The sequence below is a fragment of the Microchirus variegatus genome, assembly GCF_963457635.1.
Source record: "Microchirus variegatus genome assembly, chromosome: 19".
Taxonomy (NCBI): Eukaryota; Metazoa; Chordata; class Actinopteri; order Pleuronectiformes; family Soleidae; genus Microchirus; species Microchirus variegatus.
In genome coordinates this window covers 22,744,410-22,768,976 of record NC_139820.1, presented here as the reverse complement: position 1 = coordinate 22,768,976, position 24,567 = coordinate 22,744,410, and the positions used below count along the sequence as shown (strand labels likewise).

At 42.9% G+C, this 24,567-nt stretch overlaps 1 protein-coding gene across 1 annotated transcript in view; it reads right to left on the bottom strand.

Annotated features, from left to right (window-relative positions):
- Positions 1 to 17,727, bottom strand: part of LOC310941067 (protocadherin-1-like) — a gene marked incomplete at both ends in the record, with an annotated part of 164,652 nt that extends 146,925 nt beyond the window's left edge. Inside the window, 2 exons of the mRNA XM_083906146.1 lie at positions 7,872 to 10,055; positions 16,912 to 17,727. Of these exons, the coding sequence (XP_083762272.1) occupies positions 7,872 to 10,055; positions 16,912 to 17,727 (3,000 nt within the window). The remainder of the gene's footprint in view (positions 1 to 7,871; positions 10,056 to 16,911) is intronic.
- Positions 17,728 to 24,567: the final 6,840 nt, after the last annotated feature.

Sequence of the window (24,567 nt, the reverse complement as noted above, 5' to 3'; positions counted from 1 at the left end):
GTTGGGCATGGATGCTAACGTTAGCAGCTAACACCAGAAGTGACTAAGCAGCTGCTGTGTCCACGCGAAGCTAAAATCACTGGTTTTCTCTATGGGCTTTGGTGTGGGAGAGTGAGTGGTTTACAAACTTCAGTTTCCTGTTGTTAAAGTCTGTCTAACAGTGAAGATAAAGACGTGAACGTGTTCTTAAAGACGTCGTAGACTTAAACTGACGTAGATTTTATGAGCTAAGTCTTTTGTTCTCTGCTGGCAGCCATTTTGCTTTCACCATGAGTGAGTTTAAGTGGGTGATTTACATGCTAACGCGCTAATGTGGCTTCAAAAGAATAACGCCGAATGATAGCTTAAGTTGTTGGGCATGGATGCTAATGTTAGCAGCTAACGCCAGACGTGACAAAGCAGCTCCTGTGTCTACGCGAAGCTAAAATCACTGTTTTTCTCTATGGGCTTTGGTGTGGGTGGTGTTTCCTGTTTGAATAAAAGCTAACGAGACCTTTAAATAAACTTGTGTGTTTCTGTGTGTGTGTGTGTGTGTGTGTGTGTGTGTGTGTGTGTGTGTGTGTTGCGTGGCCTCCCGCAGACAGGGTTCAGCAGCCTGACACGCGGAGCATCTGTACAGACTGTGACCTTTGACCCTGATCCACAGGTAGGTTTGTCAATGTGTGTGTGTGTGGTGAAGGTTCGGTGACCTGTTAGCCTCACGAGTCTTACCACCTGCTAGCCAGTCTGTCTCACACACACACACACACACACACACACACACACACACACACACACACACACACACACACACACACACACACACACACACACACACACACTCCACAGGTACAGTATGTTACCTCTGTGTGTGTGTGTGTGTGTGTGTGTTCTCTCTTTTTCTAGTCCTACATTTATTGTGTTGCCTGTTTCCTTCTTTTTAAAGTGTGTGTGTGTGTGTGTGTGTGAAGCCTCAGGCATGATTCTGTTCCACTTCACTTGTGTTGTTGGAGCAGGTGGCTACACACACACACACACACACACACACACACACACACACACACACACACACACACACACATACACACACATACACATAAACACACACACACACAACCAAAATGATGTTCTTTGTGTTTATGATTTCTGACGACACACACACACACACACACACACACTGTATTGAGTCGTCTCAGTGGCTCAAACACAATCACAGCCCTGAGGGGGCGACCGACATAGACACAGACAGAGATAGAGAGAGAGAGAGGCTGAATGACGGTTGAGTCTTCACGGTTCTCATTGATCGACTAAAATAAACTGTTGTGTGTTTTTTTTGTGTGTTTTTTTAATCCGATTTAGACGTTTGTCGCACAAAGTCGTGCAGTGAACGAATATATGACGAAACATACATTTGTATGTGATATATATGAATATATATATATATACGTTACTATGTTTGTTTAATGCAAATCTGCGTAATCCGCTTTAATCTGAAAATCACTTTTCAGAATATTTTCAGGTTTCTTTCGGAAACATTTTCTGAACATTTTATTGACTTAAATATTTACGGATTATTTTACGATAAAAAACAGCGTGATTTAAAGTTCGGCCGTAAATATATCGCAGAAAAACTGGAAATATTACGTGACTTTTTTAATAGCGTCGGGTTTACGTCGAAACTAAGAGAAAAATGTGATTCTTACGTAACTTTACCAAAGAAAGACAGAAAGAATGCAGTGAAGCTGCACACACACACACACACACACACGCACACACGCACACACGCACACACACACACACATTATTTTTCTGACAACAGACACATTCCTGAGCATGGACATCACTCAGCGGAAGGTAATCCTCTGTGTGTGTGTGTGTGTGTTTGTGTGTGTGTGTGTGTGTGCGTTACAAAGGCCCTTTTGTGACAAGTTACCCCCCCCACCTCCTAAGCCCCGCCCCCTCCCTCGACCTTCACTGCTGCACACACAGGGTGCGACCAATCAGCATCTCTTATCGTACCTGTTCTAACCTGCTAACACACACACACAGACACACACACACACACACACACATTTATGTGTTCACATAAACAGGAAAATGCAAAAAGTCAGAAAACACACACACACACACGCACTCTCTGCTGCTAACGCTAACGCTAACACGATGTCGTAAACACACAACGCTACATTTAATTTTCTCTCTTTATCTCTATTTATTCTTCACGTCTCATGCAGAAAAAGGGGGCGGGGCTATTAATGTAATGTTTGCTGATTAGCACTAAACGCTAACGTGCGTCAGAGGTCGACGTGAGTTAAGCGTTCATTCATTCATGAGTTGTTGTTTTGGCGTAAAGTGAAGAGAAATGAAAGAGCGACCATGGTGCGTCACGTTAGAGCTAACGTCGCTAACTTTTTCTTCCTGTTTTAACAGGAAACTAAAGCTGATCTGATTGGTTGTCAGACAGGAAGTGACTTCACTGAAACTATCTTTTTATTCACTTTTTTAAAGTAGGTTAACGAGCATAAAAACTCGTAAAAACACAAACAATCGGTACGGAGGCGATACTAGCATAGGGCATGAAGCTTTTCGTAGCCTCAGGGCTCGACAGCGCCCCCCAGAGGTCGGGTCAGGGTCAGACAAAAGTCGTCAGATCGGTACAAAACGAAAGCTGTTAAAGTGATTAAAGTTTAAAGAGCGTCACACACACACAGCTGTACTTTATTTAAATCTATCCTCAAAGGTTTTACTTCACTTTATTTAATTCATGTAAATCTTCTTCATGTGACGACACTTTTATTTAAATATGTGATAACAGAACTTTATCATGTGACCACATTTGTATATTTGTGTGGAACAATGTTTCTATTCAACATCACAGATGCACTGTAAATATATATATATATATATATATATATACACATATATATATATATATATATATATATATAAACTGAATGAACACACACACATTTAAAGGGCAGATCTCTCCACAGAGGGAGGGATTGTGGGAGGACGAGGTTTGGTCAGGACTATGAGTCAGCACACACACACACACACACACACACACAGCGTTACCATGGCGACGGCAGAGTTAAAAGCACAAAAGTGCGTCCGTTGACTGTTAATGTGGAGTCCAGACTGGGCCGGTGTGTGTGTGTGTGTGTGTGTGCGTGTGTGTGTGTGGGGGCAGGCTGAGTTTGAGGAGACCTTATTAACCTTTGACCTCTTCACTCTCAGCAGCTAATAAGCGAACCTGAGTGATATTTGACCCTTGACCCCTGGCAGCTTTAGCACCTGCTGAATGTGTGTGTGTGTGTGTAGCATTTAAAGGGACAGTACGCTCTATGTGTTTGGGTTTCGGCCGGTTTTTAATAAAGTTTTTCACATGACTGGGTCGTTTCAGCGTTAGGCCGCGCCCCCCTCTGCTGACACCTGGTTTGAGTTAATGAACAACTTCACTGACTCCAGATCAGGCCCCGCCCACTTCCTCCTCCTGCTGAGTGAGTTTGAAAAACAACAGCAGCTCAGATTAATTATTGAGGAAGTGTACGTAGATTTTGGAATTATACGTAGATTTTGGAATTATACGTAGATTTTGGAATTATACGTAGATTTTAGAATCATACGTAGATTTTGGAGTTATACGTAGATTTTGGAATTATACGTAGATTTTAGAATCATACGTAGATTTTGGAATTGTACGTAGATTTTGGAATTATACGTAGATTTTGGCATTATACATAGATTTTAGAATTATACGTAGATTTTGGAATTGTACGTAGATTTTAGAATTATACGTAGATTTTTTAGAATTATACGTAGATTTTAGAATTAAACGTAGATTTTGGAATTACAAAAATGTAAGAAACGAGAAACATCTAAGTTACACAAATGTAACGTATATATCAGTTTGTTTATTAAAGATAAAATACATGTAATGACTTTAAAGGTGTTTTCAGTGAATAAAGTGTTGAATATTTATTGATTTATTTGTGGTAAAAGCTTCAGGATTTTAGTTTCAGACAAAAGTGAAATCAATAAATCCTCATGATCTCAGATTGTTTGGCTGGTGAACACAGTTATTTCCTGAGCTCAGGTCACAGGTTAATGTTTAACTAAAGGCTTTATTGACTCACTGATAACAGTCAGTCAGTCAGTCAGTCAGTCTCCGCCCCCCTCCCCATGCTCCGCCCCCCTGAGGCTACACACACACAATAACAGCTTCAAGTTCAGTCATTTGAAAAGAAACACTTCAGTGGCTCCTCCCTCTTTATTGATCGCGATCATCATCATCAAATACCTTCGCGCCTCACACAGGAAGTGTCGCCGCGGGGGGCGGAGCAAGGAGCAGGGTGGGGGGGGTTAAACCATAAACAACATAATCAATGCTGTAAATGTCAACCCGTTTGCTGATGATACGATTTTATTCGCCTGAAGATAGATTTTGGAATTATAAATACATTTTCGGAATTATACGTAGATTTTGGGATTATATGCAGATTTTGGGATTATAAATAGATTTCGCAATTATACGTAGATTTTGTGATTATAATTAGATTTCGGAATTATACGTAGAGTTTTGGATTATAAATAGATTTTGTAATTATATGCAGATTTTGGGATTATAAATATATTCTGGCACTGTAAGTAGATTTAGTAGAATTATACTTAGATTTTAGAAATATATAATCTCTCTAAAAAAATGTCGCCTAATGAAAGAAACATTGGACTAAATAAAACAACAAAAGCAGTAAACATGTGAAGGATGAAAGCACACAGAGCGTCAACGTCAACATTTAAGCAAAAGTTTATTGAAACAAAAATCTGCTTTTTTTTTTATCTGTAAAAAACAAACAAAACAAGAGATGATGAAAAAAAATCATAATTATAATAAAGAGGAAGAAGAAAAACTGTACAAATGATTTCCCTGTAGAGCAGAGGGAAGTACATGAGTGTGTGTGTGAGTCTGACGCCGCGGCCTCGAGCGTTAGCACGTTAGCGCGCCGCTAACAACAGCAGCAACAACAACTCTGCAAACAGCTAAACCACGCCCACTGTGGAACCATGAGCGTGAAGCTAACGCTGGTTTTACTTTAAACGGTTGGAGCTCGACTCGACTCAGAAATGTCGTCTTTTACGACGTCTTTGACGACGTCTTTGACGACGTCTTTTACGACGTCTTTTACGAAGTCATGTGACGGGACACAAACTGTCGCTAAATTATTTAAGACGTTTGCTTTGATAAATGTTGAAGGGTTTTTAACTTTAATCTACAGTTCAGCGTCTTTGGCTTTGGAATTATAAGTAGATTTTTAGGAGACTTTGGTATTTTAAGGAGAATTTGGAATTTTTAAGTAGAATTTGGAACGATTAGTAGAATTAAGTAGAATTTGTAGTTATGAGTAGAATTTGGAACTATTCGTAGATTTTAAGTGGAATTTGGTATTTTACAGATAATTTGGAACTGTAAGCAGATTTTAGTAGAATTTGGAAATTTAAGGGGAATTTGGAACTATGAGGAGAATTTGAAACTGTTAGTAGAATTTAAGTGGAATTTGGAGTTTTTAAGTAGAATTTGGAACTATTAGTAGATTTTAAGTAGAGTTTGGAACTTTGAGGAGAATTTGAAACTGTTAGTAGAATTTAAGTGGAATTTGGAATTTTTAAGTAGAATTTGGAACTGCAAGCAGATTTTTAGCAGAATTTGGAAATTTAAGGAGAATTTTGAATTATGAGGAGAATTGGGAACTGTAAGTAGATTTTAAGTAAAATTTGAAATTTTAAGGAGAATTTGGAATTATGAGTAGATTTTTAGTAGAATTTGGAAATTTAAGGAGAATTTGAAACTGTAAGTGGAATTTTTGGTAAAATTTGGAACTTTTAGATTTTAAGCAGAATTCTGAACTATAAGGATAATTTGGAAGTAGAACAGAGTCGAGCCGAGCTAGAACTGTGTAATGTAAAAGTGTGTGTGTGTGTGTGTGTGTGTCGTCTTTGGTACAGTTGTTGAACATGAGCAGTAGAACAAATGAAAATGCTCTTGTTAATAAACACACACACACACACACACACACACACAGAAATAGCAGATGAAAAAACAAACTTTCACATGTTTACATTATGTACAGTCGCTACGGCGACAGCGATGATTGTCACAGTTCACGTTTCACAGCCTCGGGATCACGTCACGGACGTCGAAACCCTAAGCCCCGCCCCCTTTTTCCTCTCTCTAATCCCCCTCCCCCTTTTACTTATTTTTTATTTTATTTTTTCCCTTTTACATTAAATAGAATAGAGCAAGGCACTCTTGGTAAAAAAAACAAGAAAAGCAGGCGCCTGGAAAATGACCTGCCATTAATCTGTGCAAACAATTGACTCCTCAGCCCCGGTGATTGTGAACAGGAGAAAAATGAAGTGTTATTTGAGCTGCAGCGACAGCAGGTTCAGAGGGTTAGTGAACCTGTTCTCCCTCCATCACCTCCTCCTCCTTTCTCCTCCTCCTTTCTCCTCCCCTCTTTTTGTTTCTCGGCTCGCTGACCGAGCTCAAACCTCCTCAAATTGGTCAGAAGTGGATGTAATGGATGCAATCGCGAAAAAAAAGCATTTAAAATAATAAAAAGCCAGGAAATGAACAAAACTCGTTTTTTTTTTTTTGTCGGGGTCATAAAAGAGCAGCGATGCTAACACAGAAGCTAAGAAGAAGAAGAGGAGGCTAGCACACATTCAAACACCTCAGTGACCTCAGTTTTAAAAAACGTCTTCATTTAAAGCCACCGTGAACAAATGAACACAATTAAATCATGTGGTAAACAAACAGGAAAAAAAGTAGCACTGGGCACGCTAACGGCGGTTAGCGGCGTCAACGCTAACGTACGTTAAAAGCATGACGCGTTTAACATGGCGACTGGCCCGGGAAAAAGACGCATGTGTCCCGATTGTTAAAAATGCGTTTCTAAAGCTAACGCTAAACTTGACGTACACAGGTACGCTGGTTATTTGTTAGCGCTGCTCTCCAGTTCCACTGTAGGCAGCGCTAACGGCGCTAAAGGCAAACATGAAGTCGCGCATGTCTTTTTTTCGGGTCGGTCGTCATGGAAACGTGTCGCGCGCTAATGTGCGTTCATGTCGCTAACGCCGTTAGCGTGTCCAGCACTAAAAAATAAAAAGACAAAAACAAAACAAAAGGAAACATGTACGATGCTAAGGATAGACCTATACGGGATTCCCCATATCAGTAGTTCAACATTTATTCAGGATTAGCATCGTAGCTTAGCACAGTGGTTTGTTTCCTTCGTGTGATAGAACAGCGCATTCCAGTTTGTTATCGGAATCTCGGACCAGTCAATAAATAAATTAAAAACAAAACAAAAAGAGTACAGAAGTGCTAACAACAACAAAAACTACAACTTTCACTTCTGTGGAACGCTGAGAAACTGGAGCGCGCTGTCATAACACAGGAAGTCTTTTTTTTTTATTTCACGTCCTTTAAGAACCACGCTCAGGAATGTTCTGGGTCAGCAGAGTTTCTGTGGTTCAGAGTCAAAAATGAAACCCTGATAATTATCGGTAACGCCCATATTTGGTCTACCCTCGGTGTAAATCCTTCATTTGGTGAATACTGTGGTGTCCGAAAAAAACCAAAAACAAATCAACAAAAACAGAAGATGGTGAACAAAAAAACACACAAAATGAACCCAAACAGAATAAAGGTGGAGGATGGCAGTTTGAAGGTGGGTGCTGTGCATTGTGGGTAGGGGTGGGGGGGTGATTTGGATCAGTGCAACTTTGGTGGAAGAACAGTGGCCAAACAAGTCCCAGCAAACAAACTACCACACCCGGTTGGTCCAGTGGATGTCCCTGTAGTACATTGCAGTGTTGGCGTAGTCTCCTACCTGTTTGCTGCTGTATTTGGGCGGGTTGGCCTTGTAGCTGTAATCCGAATATTGGTCGGAGCCCGTGGAGTTGTTGTCGCCCGTGCCCACGAAGGTGTTGGTGGCGGGCAGGTCCTGCACGGCCTGGTGTTTCTTGGAGGCGGAGGGCGACTGCGGCTGCAGCTGGATGGACGGCAGCGGGGAGTTGGAGCGGTAGTGGCGGCCCAGGTCGGGGCTCCCCGGCGGGTAGTTCAGGGGCAGGTGGATTCTGGGACTGTCGTTGACCGCGTCGTTGATGAGGTTGAACTTGTGGCCTTTCTGCAGACTGGCCTCCTCGTCCTCCTCCAGCGGCTTCGCGGGCTTCGGCGCTTTGCCCTTTTTGCTCTTTTTCCCTTTGCCGTTCTTGGGGCCCTGCTTCGGGGCGTAAAGGTCCTTGCTCTCCTTCTTGCCGGCCTGGTAGCCGCTCTTGGTGTCCTTCTGCAGGCGGTGTCTGAAGACCACGCCGGCCACGATGGCCAGGATGACGGCGGCGACGCCCGCCAGGCTGCCGTACAGGATGTTGCTGCCCGGGACGAGGCTGTAGTTGGGGTCGCCGGCGATGTCCCTGTCCAGCGGCGTGTAGAGGCTGTGTCCGACCAGCGCCTCGATGACGGACACGTTGGACTTGGTGTCGTTGACGAAGATGTGGACCAGGGCGGTGGTGTGGCGCGGGTGCTTGCCTTTGTCGCTCACCCTCACCACCAGGCGGTGCAGTCCGTTGTGCTTGCCCGTGAACTCCTGCGCCAGCGTGATTTCCCCGCTGTCGGGCGAGATGTCGAACAAACCGTACGGGTTACCGCCGGTGATGCTGTAGACCAGCTCGGCGTTCGGTCCAGAGTCAATGTCCTCGGCCTCCACGACCTCCACCCGCGTCTCCGGCGGCGTGACGGGCGTCAAGTACGTGTAGGAGGAGTTGGCCGGTTTGGTGACGTAGGGCGCGTTATCGTTCTCGTCCAGGACGTTGATGGTCACGCCGACGTAGGAGGAGCGCGGCGGGTCGCCGGCGTCCACCGCCTTCAGGCGGAAAGTGTAGGTGCTCTCCTTCTCGCGGTCGAAGGAGATGCTGGACAGGATGTTCCCCGTGCCGTTCTGGATGATGAACTTGCCGTTGTCGGGTTCCACGTACAGCCGGACGTGGGCGTTTTCGCCTTTGTCCGCGTCGGTGACCGTCACCACGCCCACGGGGTTGAGCGGTGGCATGTTCTCGCTGACGGAGAAGCTGTAGTCGCCCAGCATGAACTTCGGGTCGTTGTCGTTGCGGTCCAGGACGTTGATGGTCACCGTGGCCGTGCCCGTTTTGCTGGGAACGCCTTTGTCGGCCGCCGCCACGCGGAACTCGTAGCGCTCCATCTCCTCCCGGTCCAAGAGGTTCTTGACGCGGACCTCGCCGGTGTTGGCGTTGATCTCAAAGAGCTTGGCCGCTGAGGACTCGATGATGCTGTAGGCTAGCTCCGCGTTGATGTCGCTGTCCGCGTCCGTCGCCACGACGTCCAGCACTTTGTCGCCGGGCTGGTTCCCCTCGGGGAAGTCCACCTCGAGCACGGACGGCGAGAAGGTGGGCGTGTTGTCGTTCATGTCCGTGACCTGCACTCTCAGCGAGTTGCTGCTGGACAGGGCCGGGTTCCCGGAATCCACCGCCACAATTTCAATCCTGTAATCCTTCACGCGCTCGTAATCCAGCAGCGTCGTCGTCTGCAGGAAGTACTTCCTCTTCCGGTCGTTGGCCGACTCGCTCGCCGGGCGCAGCTGGAACGGGACGTCGCCGGCGACGACGCACGTCACCACCGCGTTTTCGCCCTCGTCGCGGTCCGACACCTGCACCAGAGCCACCGGCGTCCCGACCGGCATGTCCTCCGAGATGTTGGCCACGCCGTTGTGGTGCGTCACCAGGCCGATGCCGCGGATCTCGATGGCCGGCAGGTTGTCGTTCTGGTCCTTGACGATGATGTTGACGAGGACCTTGGACCTCTGGGAGTTTGGGCCGCGGTCTCTGGCGAACACAAAGAACTTGAGGAAGCTCTCGTCCTCGCGGTCCACCGTGCCCTTCACGTATATGACGCCGGACGTGCGGTCGATGCGCAGAAGCCTCTGGACGGTTTCTGACGCCTGGTGGAGGCTGTAGTCGATCTCGCCGTTGATGCCGGTGTCTGCGTCGTTGGCTCTGACCTGTGGGGAGGAGCAAAAACAAGAGGGAAACCTCAGTGTTAGCCGTGGGAATCTTTGACTATCTCACATATACGATTTTTGGGGCTACGATTCAATTCCAAATCTGTTTTCGCGTTCCTGCTGCAGCCTCACTCAGATGCTATAGACTCTTTAGATTCTTTTGATATTTCAAACCGCCGCTAATGTGTGTGTGTGTGTGTTAGATGCTACGTAAATAAAAAAATAGTTACGATGCTAACAAATCCTAGCTTGACGTTTATCGTTTGCCGACTTTTTCAGAAACATTTAGTACATTTTTTTATAGACGAAAACAGTCGTGTTTGCTGGAGCTGCTGCTAGCAACTAGAGAGCTTAGCGTAGCATGGGGCTACAGCTAATGATTTATTCTAGTCGTCATTACGGCCTGAAAATCCATTAAAAATATGAAATGATGCCCAATAGTTTTCGCTTAAATCATCAAATAGTCACAGTTTCTTCATTTTGTCGAGTTTGTCGAAAGAAAGAAAGCTAGTTAGCTTAGCTTAACAATGGGTTAGAGACGGGACTACAGCGGCGGCCGATCTGACGAGAGAACATTAGCGTTCCCGCCGTCGTCACAAAGAAACGCCGCGGCTCCTCGTGGGCTCATTAGGACGCCGCAGAGGACGCAGAAGCTAACACAACGCAGTGTCGTTCGTGCACCTGAAGCCAAAGTAAACGGAGGATAATTAGCCGACGAAGCGGCGTCAGACCGTCACTTAGGACGCGCTCATTAGGACGGACCTTTCCATCTGCACGTCTAACACTTTTTTTAATTGCGTTGATTCAACGCCGCGGAAGATAAAGTAGGTCGACGACGACGACGACGACGACGCGCTGCCGTTTGGAAACAGCTGATTTAAATGTCCCAGGTGATGCTCGTTCAGCGTTTCTCTGCCTCCTTCACCTGGGAACGACTGCAATGCAATTAAGGCGTTTCTACGTTTTAAGGCCATTTAGTCTTTGCGAAGCAGAACTGGAGCCGGGCCAGGCCTGCACTCAGCAGAATAGTCTCCTATAATTTAAGCTCCCTCCTCCTCCTCCTCCTCCTCCTCCTCCTCCTAAACTGTGGTTTCTTGAAAAACAAGAAAAGCGTCTGGGTGGGAATATTCCGAGCTTATTTTACACAAACAGTCGAAACGTCGCGTCGTTCCGACCAAGGACACCAAGGAAATCTCAGACTAAGTGAAGAAGCCGAGCCAAAAAAACTCTTCCTCTTTTTTTCTTTTAAAGGTTCAACTCTGCGAGACGCCGTTTTCTTCCCGTGCCAAGAACGAGACGAGAAGATCAATATCACTCTTTTTTATCTGTACGTAGATTTAATGTATGGCTCCTGGTTTGGCTCTGCAGACCATAATAAACACTGGAAACAGAAGGAAAAACGTTTCTCCAGGTTCAGCAGCAACGTCAGCGTTTGAGCTGAAAACCAACTGACTTTAATTCACCTGTTAAATTTACCTTTGTAAACAAATATGACAGAAAAATTTGTGAAAAATACTGAAAATTGCCGATTTTTTAATGAATTTTCAAGCCATAATTACTTTAATTGATGATTACTACTAAAATAGCTCATTAGCCGTAGCCCCATGCTATGCTTAGCTAACTGGAGGATATCTCTGACTTAAGATATTGCAGCTTATTTTGCATCATTTGATATTGAGGACAGTTATTCACTGTCGTCCCGTCTCTAACCCATTGTTAAGCTAAGCTAACTAGCTGCTAGCAGTTATGTCTTTCGTTCTTTGGACAAAGTCGACAAAATGAACAAACTGTGACTATTTGGTGATTAATATTGGGCCATAATTTCTTAAATCGATGATTGCGACTAAAATAAATCATTAGCCGTAGCCCCATGCTACGCTACGCTAACTGGAGGATATGTCTGATTGAAGATATAGCAGCTTATTTTGCATCATTTGACAGAAAATTTCAGATTTCAGTAAAAATACATGGTGTTAATGAGGATAGTTATTCGCTGTAGTCCCGTCTCTAAACCAACGTTAAGCTAAGCTAACTAGCTGCTAGCAGACATGTCTTTCTTTCTTTCTTTCTTTCTTTCGACAAAGTCGACAAAATGAAGAAACTGTGACTATTTGATGATTTTCAGTCCATAATTACTTTAATCGACGATAATCGAAATTAAATCATTAGCCGTAGTACCCATGCTACGCTAAGCTAACTAGTTGCTAGCAGCAGCTCCAGCAAACACTGTTTGACTGTTTTCGTCTATTAAAAATGTAGTAAATGTTTCTGGAAAAAGTCGGCAAACACTAAACGTCAAGCTAGGATTTGTTAGCGTCGTAACTTTTTTTTTTTTATTTACGTAGCATCTAAACACACACACACACACACACACACACACACACACACAGGAGAATCAGGCTTTGTGCAGCTGAGTGAATCTTTGAAGGATGTTCTTTTTACAGACTCTTGCTCCTCATAATAAATATGTGGTTTCCTGTCGGCTCAGGATCACACGGCGTGACGCAGCATCAGCGGCGCCCGCGGGAGGAAACAGGGGGGGAGGAAACAGGAGGGGGAGGGGGCGAGCGTGGAAGTCAGTGATCAGGTCGTCGAGGTTAAGGTTAAATAAACCGTTAAATTAAAACAATGATTTCTGTCGCTCATTCATTTCCTCTTTCGTCCGAGGCCGAACGCAACGAAACGTCACAAACGTCGTGAATTATCGACACTTTTGGAAAATTACGTTACTGAGCAGCTGCAGGAGGACGACGAAGACGACGAGGACGATGGTGAGCGACTGCACTCGAGTCAAATATTTTATTTAAATTTTAGTAAACACCTCTTATTTAGAGACAAAGCCGAGGAATAATTAAAGGTGCCATATGTAAGAATGAGAAAAAAGGTGACTACATTCAAATTCAATGAATAACTGGCAACCCGTGGCACGGCAGCTGAGACTCTACTGACAGCAATGATTGGTAGACGGCGGTATGTGGCGCCACATGCCAAAACATGATTTCAAAACATAAACTGTGGCGATAACGCTAATAAACTGTACATTACGTGATAAGAACAATTGTAATTTTTTACGAATTCCGTAACGCGTAAAAAATTTTAACCTACTTTACATTTTAGCGTTGACCTTTTATGGATACATAGATGGAATGTACGAATTACGTAACGCGGGAATGAGATTTTTTAATGTACGTGTGAATTTACGATCTGACAGAACGATGACAGTCACTGTTTTTAACCTGAAAAACAATCTCTGTGTTTTTGCTGCGATTAAAGACTTTTTACAGATTTATCGCAGAGAGAGAATCCATCACCGCTAGCGTCCCCGTCTCCTTCGCCGCGTCAGCTAGCGTCGCGATAACCGACGCTGTAATTGCGCCCGTAATTGACCTCAGCGAGGACTTCCATTAATTAATCACCATCGATCCGTCAGATTTGGCCGTTTTGTTCGAACGCCGTTTAAATCTTTAATGAGACGATGTGGATTTGAGGCGGCGGGAGAACGTTAGCGTGAGCGTTAGCAAACATTTGAACAATAAATCAAAGGAAACATTGAGTTTTTCTCCAATTAAAAGACATAAAAAGGGTTGTTTTTGTTTGTTAGGACATGAAAACAGCAGCTGTTTATTAGACTGAATCAGATCAATAGAGTCCACGCCGTCACGTTAGCTGCATGTTAGCGTGTTACTCTCTTAATGAATAAAACAACAACTGCGCCGCGTTTTTCTGCGTTAACTTTTGTTGCAACTGGAGTAAAAATAAATATTTCATTGTTCTAAAAGCTCTGCTTACTGACTCTTAATGGAGGCTTTCAACTCGCCCAGATAATGAGCTCATGAATATTTAAATCTGTCTTCGCTTCACATCCACTTACAAACTTTCTCTTTTTTTTACCCGGACATTTTTTGACCTGAGCTCAAGGTAAAGGTGTTCGCTGCTCAGAGACGAGAATACGATAAAGGTCATGTGACGTTTATTAGAAAGTTCTGCTGAAGTGACAAAGTTTTTTTTTTTTTTTTTTTTTTTAAATAAAAGAAAGTAACTCAGTGCAATTTTGATGTTAAATATTAGTCTTTCCAGTTTTCCCGTGAGGTTCGTTCTCTCACCAAACCCCAGAGAGAAAACCATCAATTTTACATTTAGTCTCACAGGAGTTGTTGATCCACTGATGACTCCATCACTGACTCACAATGTGCTATTCTGTGAATTCTGTGCGAGAAAATCTAAGTCTGCATTCACCTCAGTGACACAAAGGGACCACACGAGGCAGCAGAGGACCAGCAGCTCCTGTGTCCCTGTGAGCTAAAATCACTTCTCTATGGGCTTTGGTGTGGGAGAGTGAGCGGTTTTAAAACCAAATAAATTCTAAGTCAGTTTAAGTCTACGACGTCTTTAAGAACATGTTCACGTCTTTATTTCACTGTTAGACAGACTTTAACAACAGGAAACTGAAGTTTGTAAACCACTCACTCTCCCACACCAAAGTCACTCACTCTCCCACACCAAAGTCACTCACTCTGCCACACCAAAGTCACTCACTCTCCCACACCAAAGTCACTCACTCACTCACCCACACCAAAGTCACTCACTCTCCCACACCAAAGTCACTCACTCTGCCACACCAAAGTCATTCACTCTCCCACACCAAAGTCACTCACTCTCTCACACCAAATTCACTCACTCTCCCACACCAAAGTCACTCACTCTCACACACCAAAGTCACTCACTCTCCCACACCAAAGTCACTCACTCTCTCACATCAAAGTCACTCACTCACTCTCACCAAAGTCACTCACTCTCCCACACACCAAAGTCACTCACTCTCCCACACCAAAGTCACTCACTCTCTCACATCAAAGTCACTCACTCACTCTCACCAAAGTCACTCACTCTCCCACACACCAAAGTCACTCACTCTCCCACACCAAAGTCACTCACTCTCTCACATCAAAGTCACTCACTCACTCTCACCAAAGTCACTCACTCTCCCACACACCAAAGTCACTCACTCTCCCACACCAAAGTCACTCACTCTCTCACATCAAAGTCACTCACTCACTCTCACCAAAGTCACTCACTCTCCCACACACCAAAGTCACTCACTCTCCCACACCAGATTGTGAAAGTGAGATTAAGTTATTGTGGACTTAATCTGATTCAGATTTTATAACGGTGAGTCTTTTTTAAAGTGGCTAAAATCTGTTTTTTACGGACTTATTCTTGTATATAATCTCATATTTATATTTTTCATCATATTTGTGTCTGTACCTCGCTGCACTTTCATCACCTCGTACTTCTATCTAATCTAATCTAATCTAACATAATAACAGCACTTTAAGATCGACAGCAGTGAAACGTGGACGATAGAAAAACAAGCGCAGGTTTTGTTTAAAACGAGGTGAAAATCTTAGCGCGAGCGACTCGTTCTCAGTGTAAGAAGATCAGTACGTACATGTGACGCATGTTTACAATAATATAACGCGTGTAACGTGTCGCGTATATCGTGATATGGTCGTTCAGCAGGTCAGAGGTCGTACGTCTGCGACACTGAGCGAGTCACATCCTGCGATGATAACGCTAATAAAAAACCCCGCGGAATAATCTCCACACGACTGACTCAGATTAAGTCATGTGTGAATACGCCTCCTCTTCCTCCTCCTCTTCCTCCTGAGCGTCCGGCTCAAAGGTGAAGTTGAATCAGTGGTTAATGTGTAACGACGTCTCACGCCTCATCGCACATAAAACTTCTGCTCGACTGGTTCCAGGTTTTATCTTTACTCTCGTTAAATTCTCCTTTAAGTGGCTAAAAAGCGCTAATTAGTTTATGAATGCTAACCCAATAATATTAAATTAAATTAAATTCTACGTCATCTTAAGAACACGTTTCCCTGCAAACGAAAAGCTTCCGTTTCTGAAATATTTTCAGCTAAAATCCGTTTTTTTTATGCGTGTTTATGTGATAGCTAAGAATCCGCGATACGGTACGGCGTACGTACGTAGAACCAGTTAACCGCGATAATCGATATATTCTGAGGAAAACACGTTATGATATTTGTCTGAAATGAAGAAGACAAAATGGCCGCCCGTTTTTACTGCTCACTGACTTGTAGCTAACGAAATGCTAACGGCAGCAAGTTAGAAAAGACCATCTACCTTCATACCTTGAGTAAGTTCCGACAAAAACGTTTCCCTGAACACGAAAATCTTCCATTTCCGGCATATTTTAAGCTAAAATCGTATTCTTCTTTCTTTCTTTTCTTGTGTTTGTTTACATTCGAGCTAAGAATCCGCGGTACGGTACTGCGTACGTACGTAGCACATTGAAAGGAAAACACGTTACAAAACATTACGATATTGATCTGTAATGAAGGAGACAAATTGACGTAGATTTTATAAGCTAAGTCTTTTGTTTAGTGATTAAAATCTTGTTTCTTCCTCGTGTCTCTGCTGGCAGCCATTTTGTTTTCCCCGAGAGTGAGTTTGAGTGTCTCGGACTGCAAAGTAGGTGATTTATATGCTAACGTGCTAATATGGCATTAAAAACAATAATGCCGAATGATATCGTAAGTTGTTGGGAATGAACGCTAATGTTAGCAGCTAACAGCAGAGGTGACACAGCAGCTCTTGTGTCCATGTTAGCTTAAATCGCTAATCACGGTTTGGTGTGGGTGGAGTTTTACGGTTTACGAACTCCAGTTTCCTGTTGTTAAAGTCTGTCTAACAGTGAAATAACAGTTATTTCCTTCAAGAATGAACCATTGATGGTTTGGTTTACTGGTTCATTTATCGAGCGATTGATTTTCCTGTCGCCCGATCGATCAGCTGATCAATACGTGTCCATGTGTGTGTGAGCGCTCACCTGCAGCACAGAGTGACCCAGCTGACTGTTCTCCAGAAGCTCCGCCTCGTAGTGACTCCTCTCGAACTTGGGCGCGTTGTCGTTCTGGTCGGTGACGGTGACGCGCAGCAGGGCGCTGCTCGCCCGCGCCGGCTTCCCGCCGTCCACCACGCGGACGTTCAGGTCGTACGAGTCCTTCTTCTCGCGGTCCAGGTTGCCCATGACCACCAGCTGCGGCAGCTTCTCGTCCGAGTCCACCGCCACCTGCAGGGTGAAGAGCTGGTCGGCGTCGGGCCCCGTGCTCAGCGAGTACTCGGCCACGCCGTTGCCGCCGCTGTCCCGGTCCGTCGCCATGGGGATGGCGAAGAGGGCGCCGATGTGCGTGTTCTCCGGGATGGAGAGCGTGAGGATGGGCGAGGCGAACTGCGGCGTGTTGTCGTTGATGTCCAGCACCTCGATGCGGCCCTCGATGAGCCGCGGCCCCGACCCGAGGCCCTTGATCATGTCGGTGATGGACACCTCGAACTCCAGGAAGCACTTGTCCCCGTCGAACAGGTTGCGGCAGTCCTTCATGGTCTCGCGGTCGATGGGCGTCTCCGTGGTGTAGATGTCGCCCGTCTTGCCGTCCACGCGCAGATACGGCGAGCCCACCTCCAGCTTGTACAGGTGGCCCGTGTCCGGGAGGCCGCGGTCGGACGCCAGGCTGCCGATCAGCGTGTTGGGCGGCTGCTCCTCGGGGACGCGGTACAGGATGTCGGAGGGGGCGGAGTCACCGCGCGAGACCAGCAGCAAAACGGCCAGGAAGTGGGAGAGGACCGCCCACCGGAGGGACGCCATTTCTCTGAGCGACGGCAGCGTCCTGGAAGAGACGCAGGAGGCGGAGTTTGTTAAAGTCTGAGCGGTCGGAAGAGACAGGAAGTAGGAAACGTTCACATTTAAGAGGCTGAAAAATGACAGAAACGTGAAAATATTCACATTTAAGAGGCTGAAAAATGACAGGAAGTAGAAAATGCTCACATTTAAGAGGCTGAAAAATGACAGGAAGTAGAAAATGCTCACATTTAAGAGGCTGAAAAATGACAGGAAGTAGAAAATGCTCACATTTAAGAGGCTGAAAAATGACAGGAAGTAGAAAATGTTCACATTTAAGAGGCTGAAAAATGACAGGAAGTAGAAAATGTTCACATTTAAGAGGCTGAAAAATGACAGGAAGTAGAAAATGTTCACATTTAAGAAGCTGAAAAATCACCAAAAAAACAATTTTAGCTGAAAATATGTCGGAAACGAAACTTGTTACTAAAGGTATGAAGGTATAAGGTGTTTTCTAACTTGCTGCCCTTAGCATTTCGCTACATTAGCTACAAGCCGGTGAGGAAGGAGTTGACGAGCGGGAAAAACAGGCGGCCATTTTGTCTTGATAAAAACCCTGCGACGAAGAAAACTGGTTTTATTTGCGTACTTTAGCGTAATTTAAGACTTTAAATCCGTGTTTCAGAACTCACTTTACATTTATGAAGTTTACAGACTTTATTTGAATGTTGTAACGTGTTGTTTTCCTTCACACACACACACACACACACACACACACACACACACACACACACACACACACACACACACACACACCTGCAGGTGTGAATGAATTGAGCTCATTTTATATTTGTGTTATTTTTGTGTTGGTTTTTCTACGACGCTCAGACTCCCTGAAGACGCCTCGGACGATGCGAACGCCGTGTTTTCACTGACAAAAAGTCGCCGCTCGTCACGTGACGTTTTGGCGTTTGTGAGCCAAACACACACACACACACACACCCCCACACACACACACACACACACACACACACACACACACACACACACACACACACAGGTCGCAAAGGTTAATCTGAAGAGCTTGTTTTTTTTCTGACTCCCTCCTCACGACCTTGATTTGAGGACACACACACACACACAAACACACACACACACACACACACTTGGATCAGCATGCTGAACAGGAAGCTAACTCTTCCTCCTTATTCTGTGTGTGTGTGTGTGTGTGTGTGATCTCAGCCCGTCGCGTTGTCACAACAAACAGCCGATAAAGTTCTTCAAATGTCACAGAGTATCGATCCACCTGCACCTGCTTATAGTCTGGCTCCGCCCCCTGACTCCGCCCCATGGCCCCGCCCCCCTCGTCTAACCTGCAACGTTGCACAAATTCTTCGGTCGTTGAGAAAGAATTTGACCCAGATTATAATCTGTGTTTGTTTTTCCTGTCGTTCAGTTCTTCAGATGAAGCTAAAATCTTACAATCGGGTGTTTTTTTACACATATTTTCACTTATTTGGTTCAATGCTTGTTATTTATTTAATATTATTATTATTATTATTTGGTGGGGTTTTTGTTTTTTATTACAAAATTAAAAAAAAAAATTTAAACAGAAAAAGCAAATAAGACATATTTAGAACATTTGGAGTTTTTGCGGTAAATAAAAACATTTAGACAAAATATTTAAAAACAAAAATTATACAAATGTCTCTTTAAATCTCATTTGTCTCATTATCAATCAACAAAAATTTCAAAATAAAACTTCATAAATATAGAAAAGGTAAATATTGCAGTTGTATTTTGCTCCAAAATGAAAAAATAAGACAAATATTTAGAACATTTGGAGTTTTTACGGTAAACAAAAACTTTTAGTTGTTGTGTAAACTCAGTAAAATGTAGTAAAATGATACAAATATTTCAAAAATACACAAAAGGCAAATATTGCAGTTGTATTTCCCTCTGAAATAAGACGAATATTGAGAAAAATGGTAAAAAAAAAAAACTTTAACTGGTTCAAAAAGTGTTTTACGGTAGATACAATAATGAATAGAATTTCAAGAAAATCTAACTTTTCTTATTTAATTTGTGCAATTGTTGTCAAAGAGAAGTATTAAACAAATTCAGCATAAATTAAAAATGTTTAAATTTAGTCAAATTTAGTTGAAATTGTTCAACTTTAGGAGGAAAAAACCGTGAATTAAAAGTAAAGTTAAAACCGTAAAAGTGACAAATGTTGGTGTTTGTGTGCAGTTTGTTCAGTTTGTGTGAGTCAGCTGTTTCTCCTGCTGTGACACACACACACACACACACACACCTAATTACTGTGAGTGTGTGTTTTCTCACATTTTTCCCCCTAAACCACGACCTCTGACCTCTGAACACATTTCACACGGCGTCTCCGTGGTAACGGAGCTGCAGCTGAGCAGAACATTTAAAAAAACCTCAAACTAAAAGGTCACGAAAATCACAGGGAACGTGAAACATTTGACATTTTCTATGTTTTTTTTAAATGATTTTAAACGAGTTTAGAAGAAATCGTTAACAAATAATGTTCTGAAAACTGTGTTTTCTAACAGATCCATGAATAATATGTGATGATAAAGACGTGTTCAGACTGTAAACTCACGTCATAATTATTATTATTGTTAAAACAGAGTTAGACTCCTGATCCTCGCTCGTTAACTCCAGGCCGTGGTTTGCTTCACCGTGACCTCCTGGTTTTTTGCCGACAGGTTAATATAAATGAGAGAAATGAGGCGTTCAGGGACACAGAGGAAAAAAACAACAAACAAACAAAGGAGAAAATCAAAGTTTCTGAAGCTGCTGAGATCAATGAGCTGCTGTGACCTGAGGATATTTGAGTTTAGATCCTGGATTTAATTAAGATGAGAAAGTTTTATCTTTGACTGAAGGAGTTTGAGAGTCGGTGAATATACACTAAATAAATAAATAAATAAACTGTTCATACATTTCTGTCCAATGTCGCCTGATTTGTTCAGTGTTTTGGATAAAAACTGATTTTAGTGACTTAACAAGTGACAAATCTGATTAAAATCCACGTCAGTTTAAGTCTACGATATATCGTAAGAACACGTTCACGTCTTTATCTTCACTGTTTTCAACAGGAAACTGAAGTTTGTAAACCACTCACTCTCCCACACCAAAGTCACTCACTCTCCCACACCAAAGTCACTCACTCTCCCACACCAAAGTCACTCACTCTCCCACACACCAAAGTCACTCACTCTCTCACACCAAAGTCACTCACTCTCACACACCAGTCACTCACTCTCCCACACACCAAAGTCACTCACTCTCCCACACACCAAAGTCACTCACTCTCCCACACCAAAGCCCATAGAAAATTTGGCTTTTAAAATATTGAATTCAGACTTAACTCAGTGACACAAAGTGACCACACGAGGCAGCAGAGGACCAGCAGCTCCTGTGTCCCTGTGAGCTAAAATCACCCCTTTTCTTTTTTTTCCCCACTGCGCCTTTATTTTGAAAGTTTGAGAATCTCGGAATGCAAAATAAAAGTCGTGGTCAAAAGTCAAGAGAGACGAGCGGCGACTTCCTGTTTGTTCACGAGCATGAACACATGTTCACACGTGTGTGTGTGTGTGTGTGTGTTCGAGGGACAGTCCACTTTGTTTCCCACAGCCTGAAACTTCCTCATCAACCAACAATCCAACCACCAGCCTGTGTGTGTGTGTGTGTGTGTGTTACATGACAAAGACACTACGGGCGAGAGACATTGACTCACAATGGGAGAGAGAGAGAGGGGGCGTGTCCCCGCGACCGTACATGACAAAGCACGTGAATGTTGCCGTTACCACCTGTGGTGTGTGTTCACTATTCACATTCAGTGTGTGTGTGTGTGTGCTAATGTGTACATTACAGCACATTACTTTGCATAAGCTGCAGCTGCTGGTTACGCCCCCCCCCCCCCCACACACACACACACACAGTAAACTACAGCTGTAAACACAAACATGTCCCAATTTATCTCCATAAATTTGACTTTTAAACGTTTAAAAATGTTCTTTAAACTGATAAATTTTCTCGGAAATGCTTTCATCGGCACTCGTAAGGATGCGTTCAGGTGTCTTTTGTAAAAAAAAAAAAAATCTGTTTAAATTTGCTAAATTCATAGAAATTGCACCATAAATGTTCAAATGTTCTTTAAACTGATGAAATTCACTTTGTTTTGCTGTTTTTCTACGAAATGCTTTCATCGGCGCTCGTAATGATGCGTTCAAGTGTCTTTTGTAAACAAATGTTGAGTTTAAAGTGGCTTAAATCCCAAAAAAACCTGTTTTAGTCTCTTTATTGGTTATTTTAAATGTTGATAAATTGATTTATTATTGTAATTTGATGTAAAACAACAAACGTTATCTAACGGTAGCGAACCGTGATGCATTCATGTGCCTTTTTTGTTCGACACAACAGAAATGTTAGGTTTAAATTTGCCTAAATCACAGAAATTGCACCATAAACTGTATACGTTAAAAATGTTCTTTAAACTGATAAAATTCCCTTTTTTGAGCTGTTTTTCTACAAAACGCTTTCATCGGCACTCGTAACGATGCGTTCAGGTGTCTTTTTTAAATATTATTCAGTTTAAAGTGGCTTAAATCACAGAAATTACCCATTTTAGTCTCCTTATTGACTATTTCAAATGGTTAAATTGATTAATTAACGTAATTTGACGTAAAACAACAATCTTCCCGTAGCTCACTGTGATGCGTTCAAGTGTCTTTTTCTGCCTTCACAAACTAAATATAATCAGTCCACTTTCACACAGGAGCAAAGAATTAAGAAAATATTCACATTTAAGAAGCTTAAACTCACAGAAAAACTGCTTTATTGATTATTAAAACAGTTAGCGATTAACTCAGCGGTTAATTATTACTTTACAAATCGAAGAACGTTTGCTATGACGCGTTCAAATGTCGACAAAGTCAAGGTTCACTTTTATCTTTAGTTAAATATTTGTTTTAGAGAGAGAGAAAAAAAACACAGAAAAAACGCTAAGAAATCACAGAAACTTAATCTAAATGTTTTAGATGTACACAGAAACTGTGTCAATCATTTTATTTTGAAAAACCTGCTTTTTTGTGGGAATACTTATGATACAAATGATTTAGACGTATTTTAAATCACACGTATCATCCTGACGTGTGATTTAACACCGTATTACGTAAAAAAAATACCTTTAAATGTGTTAAAAACCTTCTGTTAATCCAGATTAAATTAAGAATTTCCCTATTTACCTTCAGCTGAAATAATCCACAGTGTCCACAACGTCCTCGTCCACTGAGACTAAAAACACCAACAACAACCAAATGGCCTGGACAGTCCAGTTTCACCACGGCCCCGCCCCTTAAAACAACACGACCACGCCCCCTAAGCCACACGGCCCCGCCCCCTCGACCTGTGTGGCTGCTGTAGCGAAGCCCCGCCCACCAAAGCAAACATCTCTGAGTCAAACCTGCCTTCACGTCAACAACATCAGAGGTTTCAGAATAAAAGTCTCTGGTTGTCCATATTACAATACAACAAACTACAGTTTTCAAAATAAAAGTCCCCATTTCTGTTTGTCCATCAAGAAACACAACGCCAGTTTTCAAAATAAAAGATCAACATTCCCAAAGAGTCCACGCGGAAGCGCTAACCCCACAACTTTCAAAGTAAAAGTCTCCGCTTTTGGTACAACCATTTTTGAAAATGAAACTAACTAATTTCTAATCAATACTGAAACACAAAGCCAGCGCTTTCAAAATAAAAGTCCTGTTGCCTAACAGTTCACGCAAAGAGACACAGTTTTCAAAATAAGCCACACTTTCTCTGCATCACAACTCCCGCAGTTTTCAAAATAAAAGTCCAAGTTTCTAAAAATCCACACTAACACCCAACCTTACAGTTTTCAAAATAAAACTAATTCCTGATCATTGACTCTAGGAATGCAACACCAGAGTTTTTAAAATAAAAGTCCAAGTTTGTATAAATCCACCCTATTTTACAGTTTTCAAAATAAAAGTCCAAGTTACTATAAATCCAAACTAACACCCAACCTTACAGTTTTCAAAATAAAACAAATTCCTGATCATCGACTCTCGGAATGCAACACCACAGTTTTCAAAATAAAAGTCCAAGTTTATATAAATCCACACTAACACCCTCTTTTAGAGTTTTCAAAATAAAACATATTCCGGTTCATCCACAAAAACCTTTCAAACTAAAAGTCTAATCCAAAGCCTAATCCAGGCTAAAAGACAGATTTTTCAAAATAAAAGTCTCCAGGTCTCTGTTTTATCTAGTTTATTTTAAGGTCTTGAAAACTCTACACAGTGTGGACTAAACCTGATCTCTGTGTGTGTGTGTGTGTGTGTGTGTGTGTGTGTGTGTGTGTGTGTGTGTGTGAGACAGATTACGTAACAGGTGAAATAATCTGTGGTGTTTTTAATCCCAGTCGTTTCCTCTGTAATTACACAGGAAACATTTTAACAACAATTACCAACGAGACGTTAAAATGTGACGTTTCTGGACGTTTTCCAGAACTGAAACACACACACACACACACACACACACACACACACACACACACACTGAAACACACACAAACACACACACAGAAAAATCAAAAGATGCTTTGATGTTTTTTCAGATCTCAGATGAAGACGAAGGTGAACTGGACCGTGTGTGTGTGTGTGCATTTCAGTGTGTGTGTGTGTTTGTGTGTGTGTGTGAGTGTGTGTGTGAGTGTGTGTGTGTGCGTGTGTGTGTGCATTTCAGTGTGTGTGTGTGTGTGTGTGTGTGTGTAGTCTCCTCACCAGGCAGCACAAAGGAGATTACTCCATTCAT